The following is a 16,570-nucleotide window of genomic DNA, read 5'->3' on the forward strand; positions in this document are numbered from 1 at the left end:
GACAGTATTAGATTATTAATTATAAACAATTTATGATTTTGCAAGATTGCTTAAAAGCAGAATTTAAAAGTTTTCAAGCCTAAATATAGGTAATATAGTCATGATAAATACAAACTCATTTTCAAATAATGGGTAAAGTATTTATACTATGTTTATCTTTTTAGACTCTCATCAAGGTATCTTAAAGATTAATTAAAATAGCCATGATTAGATTTTTTTTTACCTTTACATTTATATATTTAATAATGTTTAAATTACTGCTCAGTTATCAAAGAAACCTCTGAGTTTACAAAATGTGGTTGAATTTAGTGGGTTTCTGATCAGCTACTAAGGTCTGCACTTTAGTAATTCCAAGTCACAATATGAGTTAGCCCTTCCTTCATCTCTAATTAGTATCTGGGAATATTATAACCAGTTATTAAGAGCAGGAAGCACTTCTTAAATAAGTTCTTGTGTCCCTGATGCAAGCCAAATACTTTAACTTAAAACATGGTTTGTCTTAGTTCATTTGTAGAGAGGTTTTGTTCTTCTGTAGAAAAAATGCTAAAGGAACATGGAGAACATCAACCTGAAAATGTCCCAGCAGAGCTTGCTGAATAGATAGCAAAAAATATCCATTTAAAATGCAGACATTCAAACTCCTCATCTGAAATCCCTTCTAGAGATATTTTTGCCTTCCTTTTTCCCCTTATTTTTTTCTTTTTTTCACATGAGTAAGCAAGAAGGAAAGCCCAACCAGGATTCTTCTCACCTGCACCCCGTGTTTACTCCTCTTGTTAAATTTTCTATTTGTCTATCCATATATTTGTTCTCATTCTTAGCAGAAAAACCTTTGAGCCTTGAAGACTTTTAAATAAAGGTTTTTTTTGCTTTTGCTTTGGTGTCAGTTGATTTCTTATCAAAGTGTTTGATTTGCAATTTTTTTCTTGTCGTTTGCAGAAGCCGAAAGCGGTATGCCCTCTTCGTTACCTTTCCTTCCAACCTCAATCCTACCTCCACTCCTTCTAACTTCAGGACTAATTCCTTGCCAAGAACACAGGAAGATAACATCTTTGTCTATCTTTCTCTGTATATACACACACATATATACATATATATATTCATCTGTCTATGTGTGTGTGTATATATATGTATATCTGTGTGTATTTACATATGAGCCCCCAATCTCAAAGAGGAGAGAGAATAGCATTTTGTCTCTCCATTGATTCTCGCAACTCATGCACTAACTTCTTTGCAGGAAGTATAAAATAAAACAGTATAAGTTTTTTAGGCTTTTTTTTTTCCCCCTTGTGGCATCATTGGTGTATCAGATTGTTGCATTTGAAAAGCAGACCTTACTGTTGACATCTCCCCTACTTTTTTTTTCATTTGTACTGTATCGTGAAGATGTATACTTCATCTTTACTAGCCCTTGTGCTGCCATATTGTCTCCATATTCACACCTTCATTGATGTCGTTCTTTCCCCAGAGTCTTCCTTCAAAACACGTCTTACAATACAGTAGTTCATGTTCTCTTGTAGTCTCACCTTCCATTAACAACAACCAAATACCTGATTCTTTGCATTGCTGGTCCTGTTTTGAGCCCAGTTATTCATAATACAGTACTCATTAAAGCTATTGTCCTGTTCCAGTGAAAGTGCCATGGATAGTTTGTACTATATGTCACATTCATTTTAATGACATTTATTAAGCTCATTTATGAAGATGTAACTGAATGTATTTATTTCTCAGTTTTGTTTTTTCTTTGGGATGGCATGTTTTGCATTTTCTTTTGGTATACCATGCTGTGACCCTCTCTCTAGTCTACATTCTATCTTGCTGCTATTGGTTTGAATGAAGTAAAGAAGACATGCTCTTCCATATCCTCTCCTCTCCTCATCTCTCTTCCTCCTCCCAGCTTTGTTTTTTCTAATTGCTTATAGCAGTCTGTCTGACTGTCAGTGGTGCTCTTTGGAGACCCATTCTCATTGTCCAGACATTTCAATTTCCTTCTTCATCGTACTCTTTCCATGTCTGTTCTGTTGCGTGTGTTGTATGTGTTACATTTATTTAATTTTTAGTCTTATTCTCCTGTGGTTTCTGAGTACATGTGTAAAAGAGGTGGCTTCCTGTCAGTTTGGCATTATTGACATGATCCAACTGCAGAGAAGTTACTGCAACACTTAGCATCTTCAAGGATCTGCAGCTGTTGCACCTCTACTTCGCTTCTTGCTTTTAAGTATATATTATCCTGTGGTGAAGGCATGTTAACGCTGGCATGATGAGCAATATGAAGAAGTGTTGTACCAAGTGAAGTTGCTTGCTCCCAGAATATAGTATATTGTGCTGCTTCATTGTACTGATAATCAATCACATCTGGAACCACAAGGAATAATTTAATTGTTTCAAAGTGTACTGAATTCACCAGCACCGTTGAACTAGTTTGGACTATACCCCAATAAAATATCTTATGCGCATCCTGTAGACCATGACTTAGTAGTTGCTATTGTAAAGAACTTAACTCCTGGGAGCAACCCTTTATATGCTTGTAGTAATTAAGCTTTAATATACTGTAGCATGTAATGTGCACTGTGTCTTTTGCCTTGTATTATTTTTAGTGTCTTACTGGGTTTTTCTGTGTAGAGCAATATGGATCTGCATTAACATCAATGAGAGCCCAGAAGAAAGAAGCAATACTTATGAGTTACAATCAGTGTGAAGCTGGTAGGCACACAACTCCTACTGTGGGATTTGTGCACCTACCCTCACACTCCACTTCAAAACATACCCTGAAGCAAAAAACATTGTCTCAAACTAATTTTGTAATTCTAATCCTGTAGTTGTGTGAATGACATGACACGTTTTAAAAAGCTGTTATGCTAACGGTAGTGCATTTCATCTGGGCATGGCATGAAGCAATCAAGAATAATAGCTGGTTTTATTTAAGAACGTGGTAGCTATAGTCAGTAATACCACATAGTCTTGTTTTAGATAATGTATTAATAGTACTTAAACAATATTATATCTTCCTGATTACTAGATGATATTGCTACTGTTTCAATCACATGGGGAATGGTACAGTACATCTACCACAAGGTTTAAAATAGAGTTGTTACAGCTTTTGTCATTTGTTTAGTGAAAATTTTGCTGTTTGTGTTTCATTTAATTTAACAATTGATCTTTTCTACTTTAGACAAGGATGATGGCAGTTACAACGGTAGCCATAAATCTGAAAAAAAAAAAAAAAGGGAGTGTTACTGAATCAGAGAAGTTTCCTTGATGCAGGGATGAAATGTTCAATTGGTCACTGATAATGGGATTCATCTCACCTTAATTTATCATTCTAAATATTAGATGTCTAATCTCCTTTTAGTTATCCAGACTTAGTCCGTGATTGCAAGGGAAGAGAGACAGTTCTGGAAATCAGCTTCCATTCTAAGATAGATGAGATGAATCTTACCTTTAGCTCTGTCTGAACTGTAATCTTGAAAGTAAAACCAAACAAGAATAGTATATAGCTGAGGCTGCTGACAAGGAAAATTCTTAAAAGAACTCTTCCAGTGTACGTCTCTACTGATTGACTTTATCTATGTCTTCCAGGTTTTAGTCTTCACATAGTGCTGCTAAAATGTTGTTGCCCTTGCCTATTTTCTGTGCTGTACTTGCTGGGCATCTCCACGTGCCTTTGTCAGCTCAGTTTTAAGACCTTTACTGCATTTCTCCCATCTTAATAAGATCCCTCATTTTTTCTCAGAGAAGACTGACAGTTGTACAAATCTGAGAGTCATCTACTGTATAAATGCTCTGTCTAGATTAAGAATTCAAAGTTATGTCCATTTGCAACTTCAGCAGTAATGGAAGCCTACTCAGTTGCAAGCTGTGCAAAGCAAATTCTGGAGCCATGCCACTTAGCAAGTGGCCTACCAATAAATACATAGTGTAATTATGGTTCAGATTCTAAAGCTGATTGGTTGTTTTTTCCATGTAGAAGATGGAAGACATGTAGAAGACATGTTTTTTCCATGTTCACGTAGAAGATAGCTGAATATTATGCAAAGCTACAGGAAATATTTTTCATCATCTACTAAAATTTTTGTATACTAAAAATTTCTTAGAAATAATGTTTCATATATTCTAATAACATGAAAAGATAACAACTATCAAACTTTCCAATGCTGTTTCAAACCAAGACCTACAATTTGAGTCCAACATGTATGATATTTGAGAGCAAGAGACAAAAATCACCCAACAGCAGAAATGAGTAAAAATTAAAGAGTTGGAATTAGTGCTTCCCCAAAGGTGTCAGTTCATAAATTGTTCTACAGTTCAAACTTCCAACCATCAGATTCTCCATCAAATATCTTTAAGTTCAGCAAAACACGGAAGACCTGCAATTAGTAATCAAAACTTCAGCTCACTTTTAATGCTTTAAGGGAAGACATAATATGGTGCTCTTTATCTAGGTCACAATATTGTTGTATTGTGCAGCAAATCATCCATACACTACCAAAAAAATATAGAACAATGCTCATGTTCTGGGGTAGTTTCAGGTAAATGAGAATTGAAGAACAGATATTTACATGTATCTGTATTTTACTGAAGGTATCATGTATACTTAAAATATCAGAAAGATATAACCCAACAAGTGAGTAAATTGATCAAAATTAACGCATTGTCAGAGTTACTAAAAGGTATCTATTCTCCACTGACATACGAAAAAGTCATCGTGTCCTGTCTTAACTTTATATTGAACAATCTATGTAGAGAGATCCATAAGCGGTCATCTGGAATTTTTTTGACCACATTTGAATTTTTCTTTTTTTTTTTTTTATACTCTACATCTCTAATGTGCACTAATTCCCGTTTGTGCTTCACCTGCTTATATTTCAGTCAATCTGGGAACTCAGCTTCAACTGTATAGATACTATCGTTCTTGATTCTTTCCTGAGCTTTAAGTGTTCAATATCATGTTGCATGGGACTTTGAGCAATCTGTTCTAGTGAAAAATATCTGTGGCCATGACAGAGGGGTTGGAACTAGATGATCTTTAAAGGTCCTTTTCAATCCAAACCATTCTATAATTCACTCTATGATTCCTGAGAGTACAACTGAGTTCAAGGGTGATTACTACATTTTTGATGTGTAACATTTTCATTGCTGTTAGATGTGTGATCTCGCATCTAGTCCCCAAGCGAATCTTGTTTAGCACATGGACTAACTTTTGCTAGACATCAGATAAGTGTAAAGCAGGTTTCCAAATTGCATATTCTGTTCCACAAGTGGCTTACAAATTGTCGTATTATCATAGAGAATGGAACTGGCTTCTCCTACGTTCAGGCTGGTGAAGTACATTAAATACCCATTAAGCACACTAAATCATATTTCATTTACACATATTCAATTTACATGGCTGTAATTGCCATGTGCTCTAAATGTTCATGTGTGAAGGAGCAAGCAAGTCAAAAGATGATCTTTTTTTTTTTTTTTTTCAGTGACATGTGACCCCTGTCATGAAAAGATTTGTCCTGAGGAATGTATTTCTGGAACTGAAATTGTTAAGGAAATTATGACTAAAAGTTTTTCGAGCTTGCTATTACTTGATTAGTTTCTGAGATAACCTAAACTAGAAATGTTATAAAATTATAAAATTTGATCAAGGTCATAGAAGCTTTTAAAGTATTTGGCATTCCTTGCTTGATTTCATGAGCTAATTTAGAAGATAAAAAAATCAAATAATGTTTTATGATAAAAACATGTATCTGGAAAAATCAGGGATGTCATTTTCAACAGCATTTTTTCCAATGCATGGCACAGAATACATATGGATTAGCCATATATATTGCTATTAAATGTAATGAGTTTCTCTCCTTTTTTCCCTTTTCCTACGTCTTCCTGTATCTGCAAAACTCCCCAGCCTTGGAGATACATAAAAATGAGACATTAGCTGAAGCTTTCTCTCTTAAAACTCCAATTTACTTTGCCATGTACTTATCTTCTCAACTGTGGGGATATAAATGCATATTTTCATGAGCTGCTTAAATAGATACATGCATCTCTGAATAACTGATGGATGCATTCTTCTTGGTATGCTCATAAACCTAGTTATTTTTCTCTGTCCTCTTTGTTCCCTATATTCTATTCTTTTAATTCAAAACATTTCCCTTGCTGTACATATTAGAGTGAGTGCTTATCAAAGCATAACTTTAGCTAATGATGCTACAGGTCTCATAAGAAATAATTCAATTGCTACTTTAATAAGTAGCATATTTAATAAATCCATATAGATTCAGTAGTAATTGCTCATGATTTTGCTCTGGTTAAATATTAGTGTGTGTATAAACCCAAAGCTTTATGAGCCTTTGCTGTAACTCTTTGCCAATAGCAGTGATGGGGCAAATTAATTTTTATTCCCTACACAAGATTTTGCTGCTGGGTCATAGTGCATTAACTGCAATCACATCTATATTTTGTGACTATAAATACTTTGTATTTGTGAAAATAAGTATATGTGAATGAAGTATAAGACCTGTCAAAAATAAAGTCTGTACACTGACCCATCTGAATTGATTTTGTGTGTCTCAGAAAACCCTGAGATACAAAATCATGCTCACAATACATTACATCCTAAATGAAGCCAATTACATCTGATTTAAGGTCATGTTCACTGCCTCTTGAACTGCTTCATTTGCTTATTACTTTGTCAGATTTTAAGTTCTGTGAGGGGGAGTGAACATTTACATATCTAGTGGTTACCTCAGCTTGTGGAGTTCGGGTTGTTGAGCTTTTGGTAGGATTTTTTACTGTTTGGTTATGGTTTCCAAGAATGGGATGAGGGGGAAAAAAAAAAAGGTGGGTCTATGTAAAGAAATGTGTTCATCTGTTTTCACTGAAAATCTGTAATACTTCTGTGATTAAGGGTGAAGAATGAAATAAGGGCAAAAAAAGTATTTTTCTGACAGACCAGTACCCATTTGTACCTATGAAAAATAGCCAACCCTAACCATATTACAAGTCTTCACATATTTTAGAAGGAACACTGTAGTACAAATAAATGAGACTAGCATCTGTAGAAGACTTTTGGGTTTAACAGCTAAATTCTCAGCGTAATGGCAGATTAAGGATTAGCAGACAGGGAAGAGGAAAGGTGGAGACTGAAACACAGATGCAGTTATGGATGTGATAGAAAGTTTTTGCAGAAAGACTTTGGAGAGTTAGTGGCAGAAAGATTCTCTCCTGGTTCTTGAGAAGTGACTTATCTAGGCTCACGTAGGCTCGCAGGTTTAAGATAGGCCATTCTCAACTTTTTTCTGTGAGTGTACTGGTAGAGTGCATGTCTCATCTCCCTTACTGATGGTGTGTTAAGGTATCTCTGTACCAGCTAGTAAGTGCTTTGTTGGCTCAAGTGTCAAAAGTTTGTGCAGGGAATCGAATTTTCCAACCTGTTTCTCACTTGAGTGACTGGTTTCATATGAGGAAGTTCTTGTTGGGGTTGTTTGTTTTTTTTCCCATCTGTTTTATTCCATTTTAAAACCTGTGAAATTGCATTTTAAAACTGCGTTAGGTAAATGTTTGGTTCCAAGCGCAACCATTAAGCCCAATACACTAAGAAAAGAAATACCGGATGTGAAGATTAGATGTGCAACTTTAATTCATCCCATTTATCTGTGTACATAATGTAGGCGTTATTTATACCATCACGTTTCATTTTTTGCAATACTACTGAAGTGTGCTGTGGAGATGAACCTGCTTTCTGTGGTGGTGACTTCCATTTTCTGTAGTTCTCCTCTCCTTTTTGATGCAAAGCTTGAAACTGGGAATGAAGGAAAAGGAAGGATATCTGGGTAAATCCTTTCTTTGAGATTTAACTTCTGTTCCAGCCTTTGCCACAGAATATCTGTGTGAGAGTGAGCTAATAATTTGAACCAAACCTTTTACAGATTACCTCTGACTAAATGTTTATTATTTTGGGAAGCAGAGGCTGGGCTTTTGGAAATGCTGAGCATTCTTACTTGCAACAAAAGTCCCTAGAAGCTGTATATGGAGCTATACAATGCTAAATACTTACAAAAAATGGCCTGTAGGCATCCTAAATTAATAGCTACTATATCTCATAGTGACTTAATCTCTCATCTGTAAAATGGGATAATACTATATCATCATTATTCTTGTAAAATAGATTATGTATTTGTGAATCTTTTGCGTGATACAGCAATGAACGCTGCAGAAAAACACATAAGAAAAATATAATGCTGATTTTAAAGAAAGATAAATTACATGAAGCCACGCCTGGAGTAATGGCAATAAAACACTACTGAATGAAATTCCAGATTGTGAGGAAAAAAAGTAGTTTGTGGCGTTTAAGAATTGTATCAACAATTCTGTCTACATAGTGGGGGCTGAATTATGACTGCATGAGCAACCTTTTAATTCTTAACTCGTGAGCGCTTTATTTTGCAGCCTTCATGTTCTTTTCATAGGGCTTTGTGGACGTGTGTAATCTCACAAAACAATGTGCTCATATAAAGCTTTCAGGTATATTTTTGTCACACTAATTTATTACTAATGTATATATAAATAACATCTAGAATAAGAGATAAGAGACTTCCAGAAATCAATTTTTGCTAAATTCAGAAGCATTTAAATTGCTGGTAGTCTTCATTTACTGTAAATTGCGTATGTGTGTCCTTACAAAGGCTAAGCTTTAATAAAAGACAATAAAGAGAGAACTTTTGACAAACTTTATTGTTTTATGAAGTCAAAAGCTTAGTTATATTACACATTAATAGAATTTAGTGAGAATATATTTACATCTAACTCTATCTGTATATTCATATTTAGCTTCGTACTTCACAAATTGCCTTACATAAAATCTAGTGTTAAATTATGAAAATAAAAAAAGATATATCATAGAGAGTACCTCATTTCTTGTTAGCAGTTTATAATTTCCTTCATAAAATTTATCTGAGGCTATTCTGTCAGTATGGTTGGGTTATTTTTGTTCTTCCATGGCTGCATAGCAGTGTTTTAAAAATTTTCTATTCATTTTATGTTTTTTCAGCTATCGTGACTGGTTGTCTTGTACCATTCCCCTTGAGTGTATGTGTGTATTTATTATTTTAAACAATAACATTATATGTCCAGATAGGGGTCCCATTAACACTCTGTTTCACTAGAAATTGACAAAAATTTGTGTCAAAGGGTTTAGCTTCATAAATTATATTTTGTATTGTTATTGAGTGGTGGTTGCTTGTTCTTCCCTTTTCACCATATTGTGAATCTTTCACCACTTTACATGACAGAGCAAGAAAGCTGAGGTGCTCAGCTTCACGCATCATGTTTCTGAGAGGTTTTGTTATTTTGTATAGTCTATACTTAATGCAAAAACTTAAAAAGCCAGATGTAAACGCTTAAATGATGTGATTATAGGTGGAGACATGTGACTGTCTCAAACTTAAGTTTTTGTAAAAGGCTATGTCATGTGAAACTGTTGTTTGATTGGAAATTTCAAGGAAGAATGGCTTAAAATTTCCTTGCAGCCTTTCCTGACTAGTGGGTCCCCTATAACAGAACCAAATAAAGCTATTTTGGAACATTCAGTTAAAAGTAATTTAAACTTATGGTTTTGTTGTTCTTGTTTTTGTTTCACTGAGCAGTATATTAATCAATCCTGGAAACCATGTCAAGATTCAAGAAGGTACTTTAGGATTCTTCATTGCAAGTGATGCCAAAGAAGTAAAAAGGTATTAATATATTTTTATCTTTAAATTTAAACATATAGTATTTAATTTCTGTTTTTTCTTTCCATGTATACACCTCACCTAATTTTCATTACCTGTTTAAAGATTCTCAGGGGGAATTGCGTTGGTACTCTAGTGAACCAACCATGTCTGCATGCCATTTTCTTAACTACAGTCCTAAATATCAAGGAAATGAAGTAATTTTACAGCAGATGTGAAAATAAATGACAAGGCTTTTTTTTTTTGAGTCCTACTAGAAAATGTAAAATATTTTTATCTGATTTCTCTTTAATTAATTTGTCTCAGTGGAATTACTTTCAGAGATGACAGGGATTATAGTTGTGTCCGAGTTTCAGGTTTAGACTAGTTCTTATTTGCGTAGACTTTAGCAAATATTTGATGTGAGCAAGCTGCTGTATTCATTTAGTAATTGCATTAGCAGAATAATATTTATGTTCTTGTCATTTTTCTTTACTGGAACTACATACTCTATGGCCTCATAATAATAAATCAAACTACAACAGTGCAGTATATCCCAGCCATTGTAGACAACTTCACTGGTTTGTTGTACTTGGCTGTATTAGATTTGGGTTGAATGAAAAGGGATTTTATGGTATTGTGTTTAGGAGGAAACATGCATACTCTTGTTTATTAGGATTATAACATGCTTGGAAGGAATAAAAGAGCAATGTGAGAAAAAAATTTTTAAAAGAAATAATTATTCAATGTCTGTAAGATTTTAAAAAAATTAAAAAAGAAAAGGAATATTTGCAGCTGAGTGCTTCCTCGTGATTTGTGGTTTTGTTGTAAGTCATGCTATCAAGAATCTTATTTTTACTTGATGTTCTTCTGAGCTAGATATTTTAACTAGATTTTGTACTTAGAATAATAGAATAGTCAAATGATAACCTTTAAGTCCTAAACTTTTTATGGTTAAATTACAGTTAAAATAGTACTTAAGCAATGCGTGTTTGCCACAAATATTTAAAGAAAGTCAAAACATCAAAACAGTTAAATCACTGAGAACTTGAATTCTATTTTCATTGAAATAGCTAAGATAGTTTTTGGCTAGGTGAAGCATACAGAACAGCACAGCAGTGCTCCTGTCCTCTCACATTTCTAGCACCATCTTTGGAGTATTTGCATCCAGCGTTGCCTCAGGTATGCTGCCTTTCAGCGTGTAGTTCTTTTCCTCTCTGGTGCTTTTCTCCATTTGAATATACAGAACTGTCTTCACATTCCTTTACTGAGATGCTAGCTTTTTTTCATTTATAAGGCATTTTACACTCCCCTATGAAATTATTTCAGACTGTAAGTAAAAATTACCTGGCATAGCATTTTTAACAGGGAGAAGTTGACTGTTATTAATGTGTTTAGAGAAAATTTGCACAACATTCATCTAGCACGTCTTATCTAATAGCAAGCTGTAACAAAATTCTCAGTTCTGCCTTGCTTTTTGCAGAAGGCTTTGTTTAGAAACATGCTGCCTTCCTTACCACCTTTCTTAGCTGTTCTGTCAAAACCAAATGATTTTTAGATGTGTTTTAACTAACAAAACCAATTATGTGAAGTATTGATTTCACCTTTTTGAGCTATGACACAGAGTCAGAAAAATATTCTAAAATTTAGGTCTTTTGGAGGGGAAAAAAAGATTTTTTAAATAAAGCAAAATTAAACATATTATATACCTTAAATTCAAATTAAATTATTCTAGTTTTGTGTTACATGCTAATGGACAAATTTCAGCTCCTTTAAGCTAAAGCTATTCATATTTATCAAATATGTATTCCACAATGAAATATAACATGCAATGTTCAATTACTCTTCTTGCTAGAATTACTTTTGCATTTTTAGGACAACACTTTCTCATTAGAAACAATTATACCTAGAAACAATTATGCCTAGGTAAATAACTTCATGTAAAATATTGAGTGTTTAAATATAATACAAACTATATGAATTGCATCTTTTTTATTCTTTATCCATTTACATGTTAGTGCTAACATCAGAAAGCCACATGCTTCAAATGCGCTTAATTCAACCCAATTATATAGAAGGATAATTTTATTAGAGCAATCACTTCATGCTTTTGCTCTTGACTTTGCACATAGGATTGAAGGTACTCTTTAGGACATGTGTCCTGCAGTGGACTTCAGAAACATGACCTGTAGAAATGACCTATGTCCAATTCGTGTAATGAAGTTTTGTGAGGGAATAGTTGTGATAGTGGATTCTTGTTCAGTACAGGGGCTTACAGCTGGATTGGGGAGAAGTTGTAAAATTTGGAGGCAGTTTTCTCCTCTTTGCTTATGTCTTGACATTGACTCATAGTTTGAAAAATATTTTATTCTCATTTCCTTGGAGGCAGTTTGGTTTTTATTTTGTTGAAAGGTGAATATTTTGAAGATCAGAAACTTTCTGCAGCAAAGTATATGAATGCTCAGAGAAGGGTTTTTCATTTTACATTTTGCTTCTTGGAAATAGTAAGACAATTTCACAGTCTGAAAGAGTAATCTTCCTGGAAGTTTCTTGGAGAAATTATGTCTGCTACATTTAGGACTTACATCAGTAGCTTGAATGCTATCTTGATTTTAGAGATGTTAATAACATTCAGTGAGGTCTTACTGCAAATATAAATTTGTATTCTCTGGTCCATATCTCATATGCTAGACCTGCTACCTTTCTCCTGATGGAGAGGAAAAAGGCCCCACTTTACCTGGCCTGTTATTCGGAGATGTAAAATAACTTAAATTCGTAACTATTTGAATTAGGTATCTAGTTCATATTTCTGAACATTTCCTGTAATGTAGTTTCACCTCTGGTGGACACTGTCTAATTAATCTAAAAAGAATTAGTAGTGATCATCCTAGCTGAACTGCCAAAGGCTGTGTTTATTCAGACGCTGTGTATTAATATTGTTTATTTTTCTTTTTATATTTTGGACTGTAGATTGTTCTGTTCCAGTGACCTCCATTCTGTTGTAGCAATCCAATCATTCTAAATCTATGAAACAGAACCGTCAGCAAAATCCATGGGTGGTTGAAAAGTAGCACCTTTGGTTCTTACTGCAAATTTGTGTTCGGAAGTATGCAATGAGATAGGGTTGGGAAGAGAGGCATGGAGCTGACGCTTCCTGAATATGGATAAGTACAGGGAAATTTCAGCAGATTAAAAAGTATGTTTAATTTGTTATGCCAGCAAGAATCCTGGTGAACTGCAACTGTCCAGCTAGAGGCCGGCTTGCGTGATCCTCATGAAATGTGTCACAGCAGCCTTACGTGACGTGTTGACTTGAAAGGCATGATTAAACTTTCCTGTGGGCAGTCTGATGCATATTTATTACATTGGAATTTTGTTTTAATCTTATCTAAAGTCAAATGTTTACCTTTCTCTTTTCCTTAGTTCTTCTTGTGGTTCACCTAGTGGTGAGCCCTTTGATACAAGAGTAGAAGTTCATAACCAAAAGCATGAAATAGAAACCTAAATGGTTCACCTTGTTAATTGCATATTTTTGTTTGAAATTTTGGCTTTTGTCTGCTCAAAACCAAAATGGTTCTGCTCTATTCCGATATAAAAGACAAAAAAAAATAGTCTGAATCAAGATTATTTCAGTTCTTTCATTTCTATGTTCCTTTAGGAACTTATTTTGATTGGATTTTCTCTTTCTGTTTTTGGTTGGGGTTTTTTTGTGAATAGCGTATCTGATGTTATTGTCACATTGATCTCATTGCAGTCTCTCATTGTGTCCAAAATGAAGTCCTGTGTGTGACCAGGCTGAAAAATTGGCCCAGGGTACTAGACATTCTTTATCAAAAAAAAGAATCTGGTATATCCGATAAGAACAGAGAATTCATTATATATATATTTTTGTGACAAAATTCATCAGATGCTCTTTTTTCTAAGATGAAAGACAAATGAACTGATACACTGTGTCATAATTATCATCCCTTCTCCCTGTTACTTTTCAAATGAAAGTATATTAAAAGAAACACTAATTTGGAGTCTTATGTTTAGAATTAATGGTCTTGCAGCAAATATTTCCTATTTTAAATGTCTAAACCTTTTCAAAGATTAAAGGAAATTAGTGCTGGCATGTTTCATTAATTTGGCACTGCAACAAGAGGAAATATGGGCCTAATTTCATTTGTATGGATTAAGAAATGTGTCAGTTTTTTCCATTCTGTCTCTCTAGGGCATTTTTTTACTGCAAGGCCTGTCATGATGACATCACAGATCCCAAAAGGATAAAAAAATGTGGCTGCAAACGGCGTAAGTAATATATCTATCTCTCCCTTCCTCCCCTTTTCATGAGCTGTTCAGCCTTGAAGAATATCTGTACATGCATTTACATGTTTTACACAGTGGTATAGAAAAGCTAAGAAATAAATGCACAGCAACATAGTAAGTGCCATTTGCATTTCTGAAGTCCATGTATTTTTATTACATTTCACACCACTCACGCCTGTTTCTTCATTAAAAAGCCCATTAGGGTCCAAAGCTATCAAAACCTGAAGAATTAAATCAAACTAGATCTAATTGTGGAGGTTTCTGAGTTAAGAATGAGCTAACAGTGAAGTTCTCTTCTTGTTCATACCATGCAGAAATATGGTAATTTAGAACGTTTTCTGTAAAGTAAAGAATTTTGTCTATCTTGCTGAACATGATTCTGTAAAAGAAGAAACTAGGGAGTAATATTCTGTCACATAACTATTGAAATAAATCATTATTGAAATAAACGATCAGTTTTACTAGAGGAAGGGATTGTCTGGAATAAATGAAATATTAGTGCCTCTTACATGTATCCTTTTAGAAGATTCCATAGCTGTAGTGCTAATACTTGGTTTAGTTAAGTTCTTAGGTCTGCTATTTAAATTGTTTGGAAAATTTTGCATGAAGAAATAATTGAGTTTTGGAATTGAGATCAGACTTTGCATCTGTATTTTAATATATACATAGAAATTAGCATTTTATCTATATATACTTTAAAAGGATTTTTTGCAGGAACTATCACAACTACATTTTGACCAAAGATGTGTTTGACCCATGAGTATTTGTAATACTGATATCAAAAGGATTTAGAGATCCATTTCTCAATGGATATCTGAATATTTATGTGCATTCCATGGTATTCTGCCATGAAAGAGATCATTCAGTTCAAAAGTACTGATTAGGTAAAGTGAAAGATCTCAGAAGAGTTTGAACATGTCGATTTTACCATTACTTTTAAAAGGGAAAAAGCTCTCTTATTTATAGATCCAGTCACAGTGTTATCACTGCACTGTCTTGGAGGGTGGAAGAAAGCCTAAACTGGACCTTCTCTGCCTGTAAGGGGTGCCTGAAATTGATGAATTCTTGAAGATGATTTTTAAAAAGAAAATATATGTCACTGGAGTTTTTAAAGAAACTCCTCTCCCCCCAAGAAACAGGAGTGTGGAACAAAGTAGTATACTTGAGAGAAAACAACTGAAACACTAACGGAAAATGGTATTTATCCTCCCAGTAGCCACAAGGAGAGCAAAGCACATGGAAAGCATGCCTGATGTGGAAGGAATGTATGTATTGCCTAACATATTGGAAGAATATTGTTCAAGAACAGTTTATCCATGTGAGAATGTGACCTTTGAACTGCTGCCAAAGCCAATGAGGCTGCTGAGTAAGTTCTGGTAAAGCCAGCTACAGATGCCTTGGGGTGCCTGTAACTCTCAAACCCAATCTTTTTTTCCAAATTGCCCAACAGTTAGAGAGAAATATGTTACCTGTTTAATTTTATCTGATTCTGTCAAAAAAAGACCTATTTTATTTGTATTTTCTTCTCTACTCCTTCTTCACATAGTGCATGCTTTTCACACACGTGCTGATTAAAAAAAAAATTCCCAAAGATTTGTCATAGTGAGATCTACACTTTTAATTGAAATCTGTTAGATAGAAATTAGGAATTCACAGTATAAAGGGCAAGAGCTCTTTATTATACATTAATGAAAATCGATGTAACCTCCTCAGTACTAGGAAACCAGGAAGAAAACAGAGTATGCTGTGACCCAGCCAACACAATGGATATATTACCAGCAGGAGGGCTATGGAGAAGTGAGAGCGACAACTTCTGTGTGTAGCACTAGGAAATGTTCAAATGGCATGGTCACACGTATCAGTCCAATAAATGAAAGGGTGTTGGACAGATGAAGAAACAAAATGATAGGGTTAGTGAGGCTGAAGGAGGTGGCTGTTGGCGGCTGTCAGCTGCTGCAGTGAGCACTGAACACTAAGGAGGGAATCCTCTGAGTCAGGTGAAAAAGAAAAAAAAATGGTCAGTGAGAGTAAAATCTTATATTTCCCTTTCACTGTCTCCCCTCTCCCTCTCACCTCATCTGTCCTCTCCCCTCTCCTTTCCTACATACACTTACACATATGGTCGCAGATATCATGATAGCTGGCAGCTGTCAGTACAGCTGAGAACAGCTTCCGCTTAGGAGCATGCTCGCAACTATTAGGAATAATACAGTTGCTTTGCTTTTAAAGTTCTGTCAATCAGTAAAAAATTTAAATGAAAAATTTCAACAGTAATTAGTGATTTTTGGTCTCAAATTTTGATGACAATTTTGAGATCCCTTTCATGTGACCTGATTTTTTTAAAGGTAGGTCTTTAGTGCAGTCTATTATTCACATAAAATGTCTTAGCTTTAGCTTTCGAATCACTAATCACTTTTGAAAATCTTAACTATGTTATCCATCCGTAAGCTACACAAATCATTGGTCTTAAAAATGAAGTCTAACCAAAACAAAGCATAAATTAACTAAACTCTTTCCCTATTGAATTAGGAAACTGTCAACTGATCTGTCAACAGCTAATATGTCAA

General features: G+C 34.5%; 1 protein-coding gene across 12 annotated transcripts in view; it reads left to right on the top strand.

The window, feature by feature from the left end:
• The window catches only part of KCNMA1 (potassium calcium-activated channel subfamily M alpha 1), a 554,299-nt gene that overhangs the window by 426,309 nt on the left and 111,420 nt on the right, over positions 1-16,570 (top strand). For all 12 annotated transcript variants that reach the window (XR_011047946.1, XM_068398028.1, XM_068398027.1 and 9 more), the window contains 2 exons: positions 9,633-9,719; positions 13,909-13,985. Coding sequence is in view for 11 of the 12 variants with exons in the window: in XM_068398028.1 (XP_068254129.1) it covers positions 9,633-9,719; positions 13,909-13,985 (164 nt within the window). In the remaining variant the exon portion in view is untranslated. The remainder of the gene's footprint in view (positions 1-9,632; positions 9,720-13,908; positions 13,986-16,570) is intronic.

This window comes from Nyctibius grandis, chromosome 4 (genome assembly GCF_013368605.1).
Source record: "Nyctibius grandis isolate bNycGra1 chromosome 4, bNycGra1.pri, whole genome shotgun sequence".
Taxonomy (NCBI): domain Eukaryota; kingdom Metazoa; phylum Chordata; class Aves; order Nyctibiiformes; family Nyctibiidae; genus Nyctibius; species Nyctibius grandis.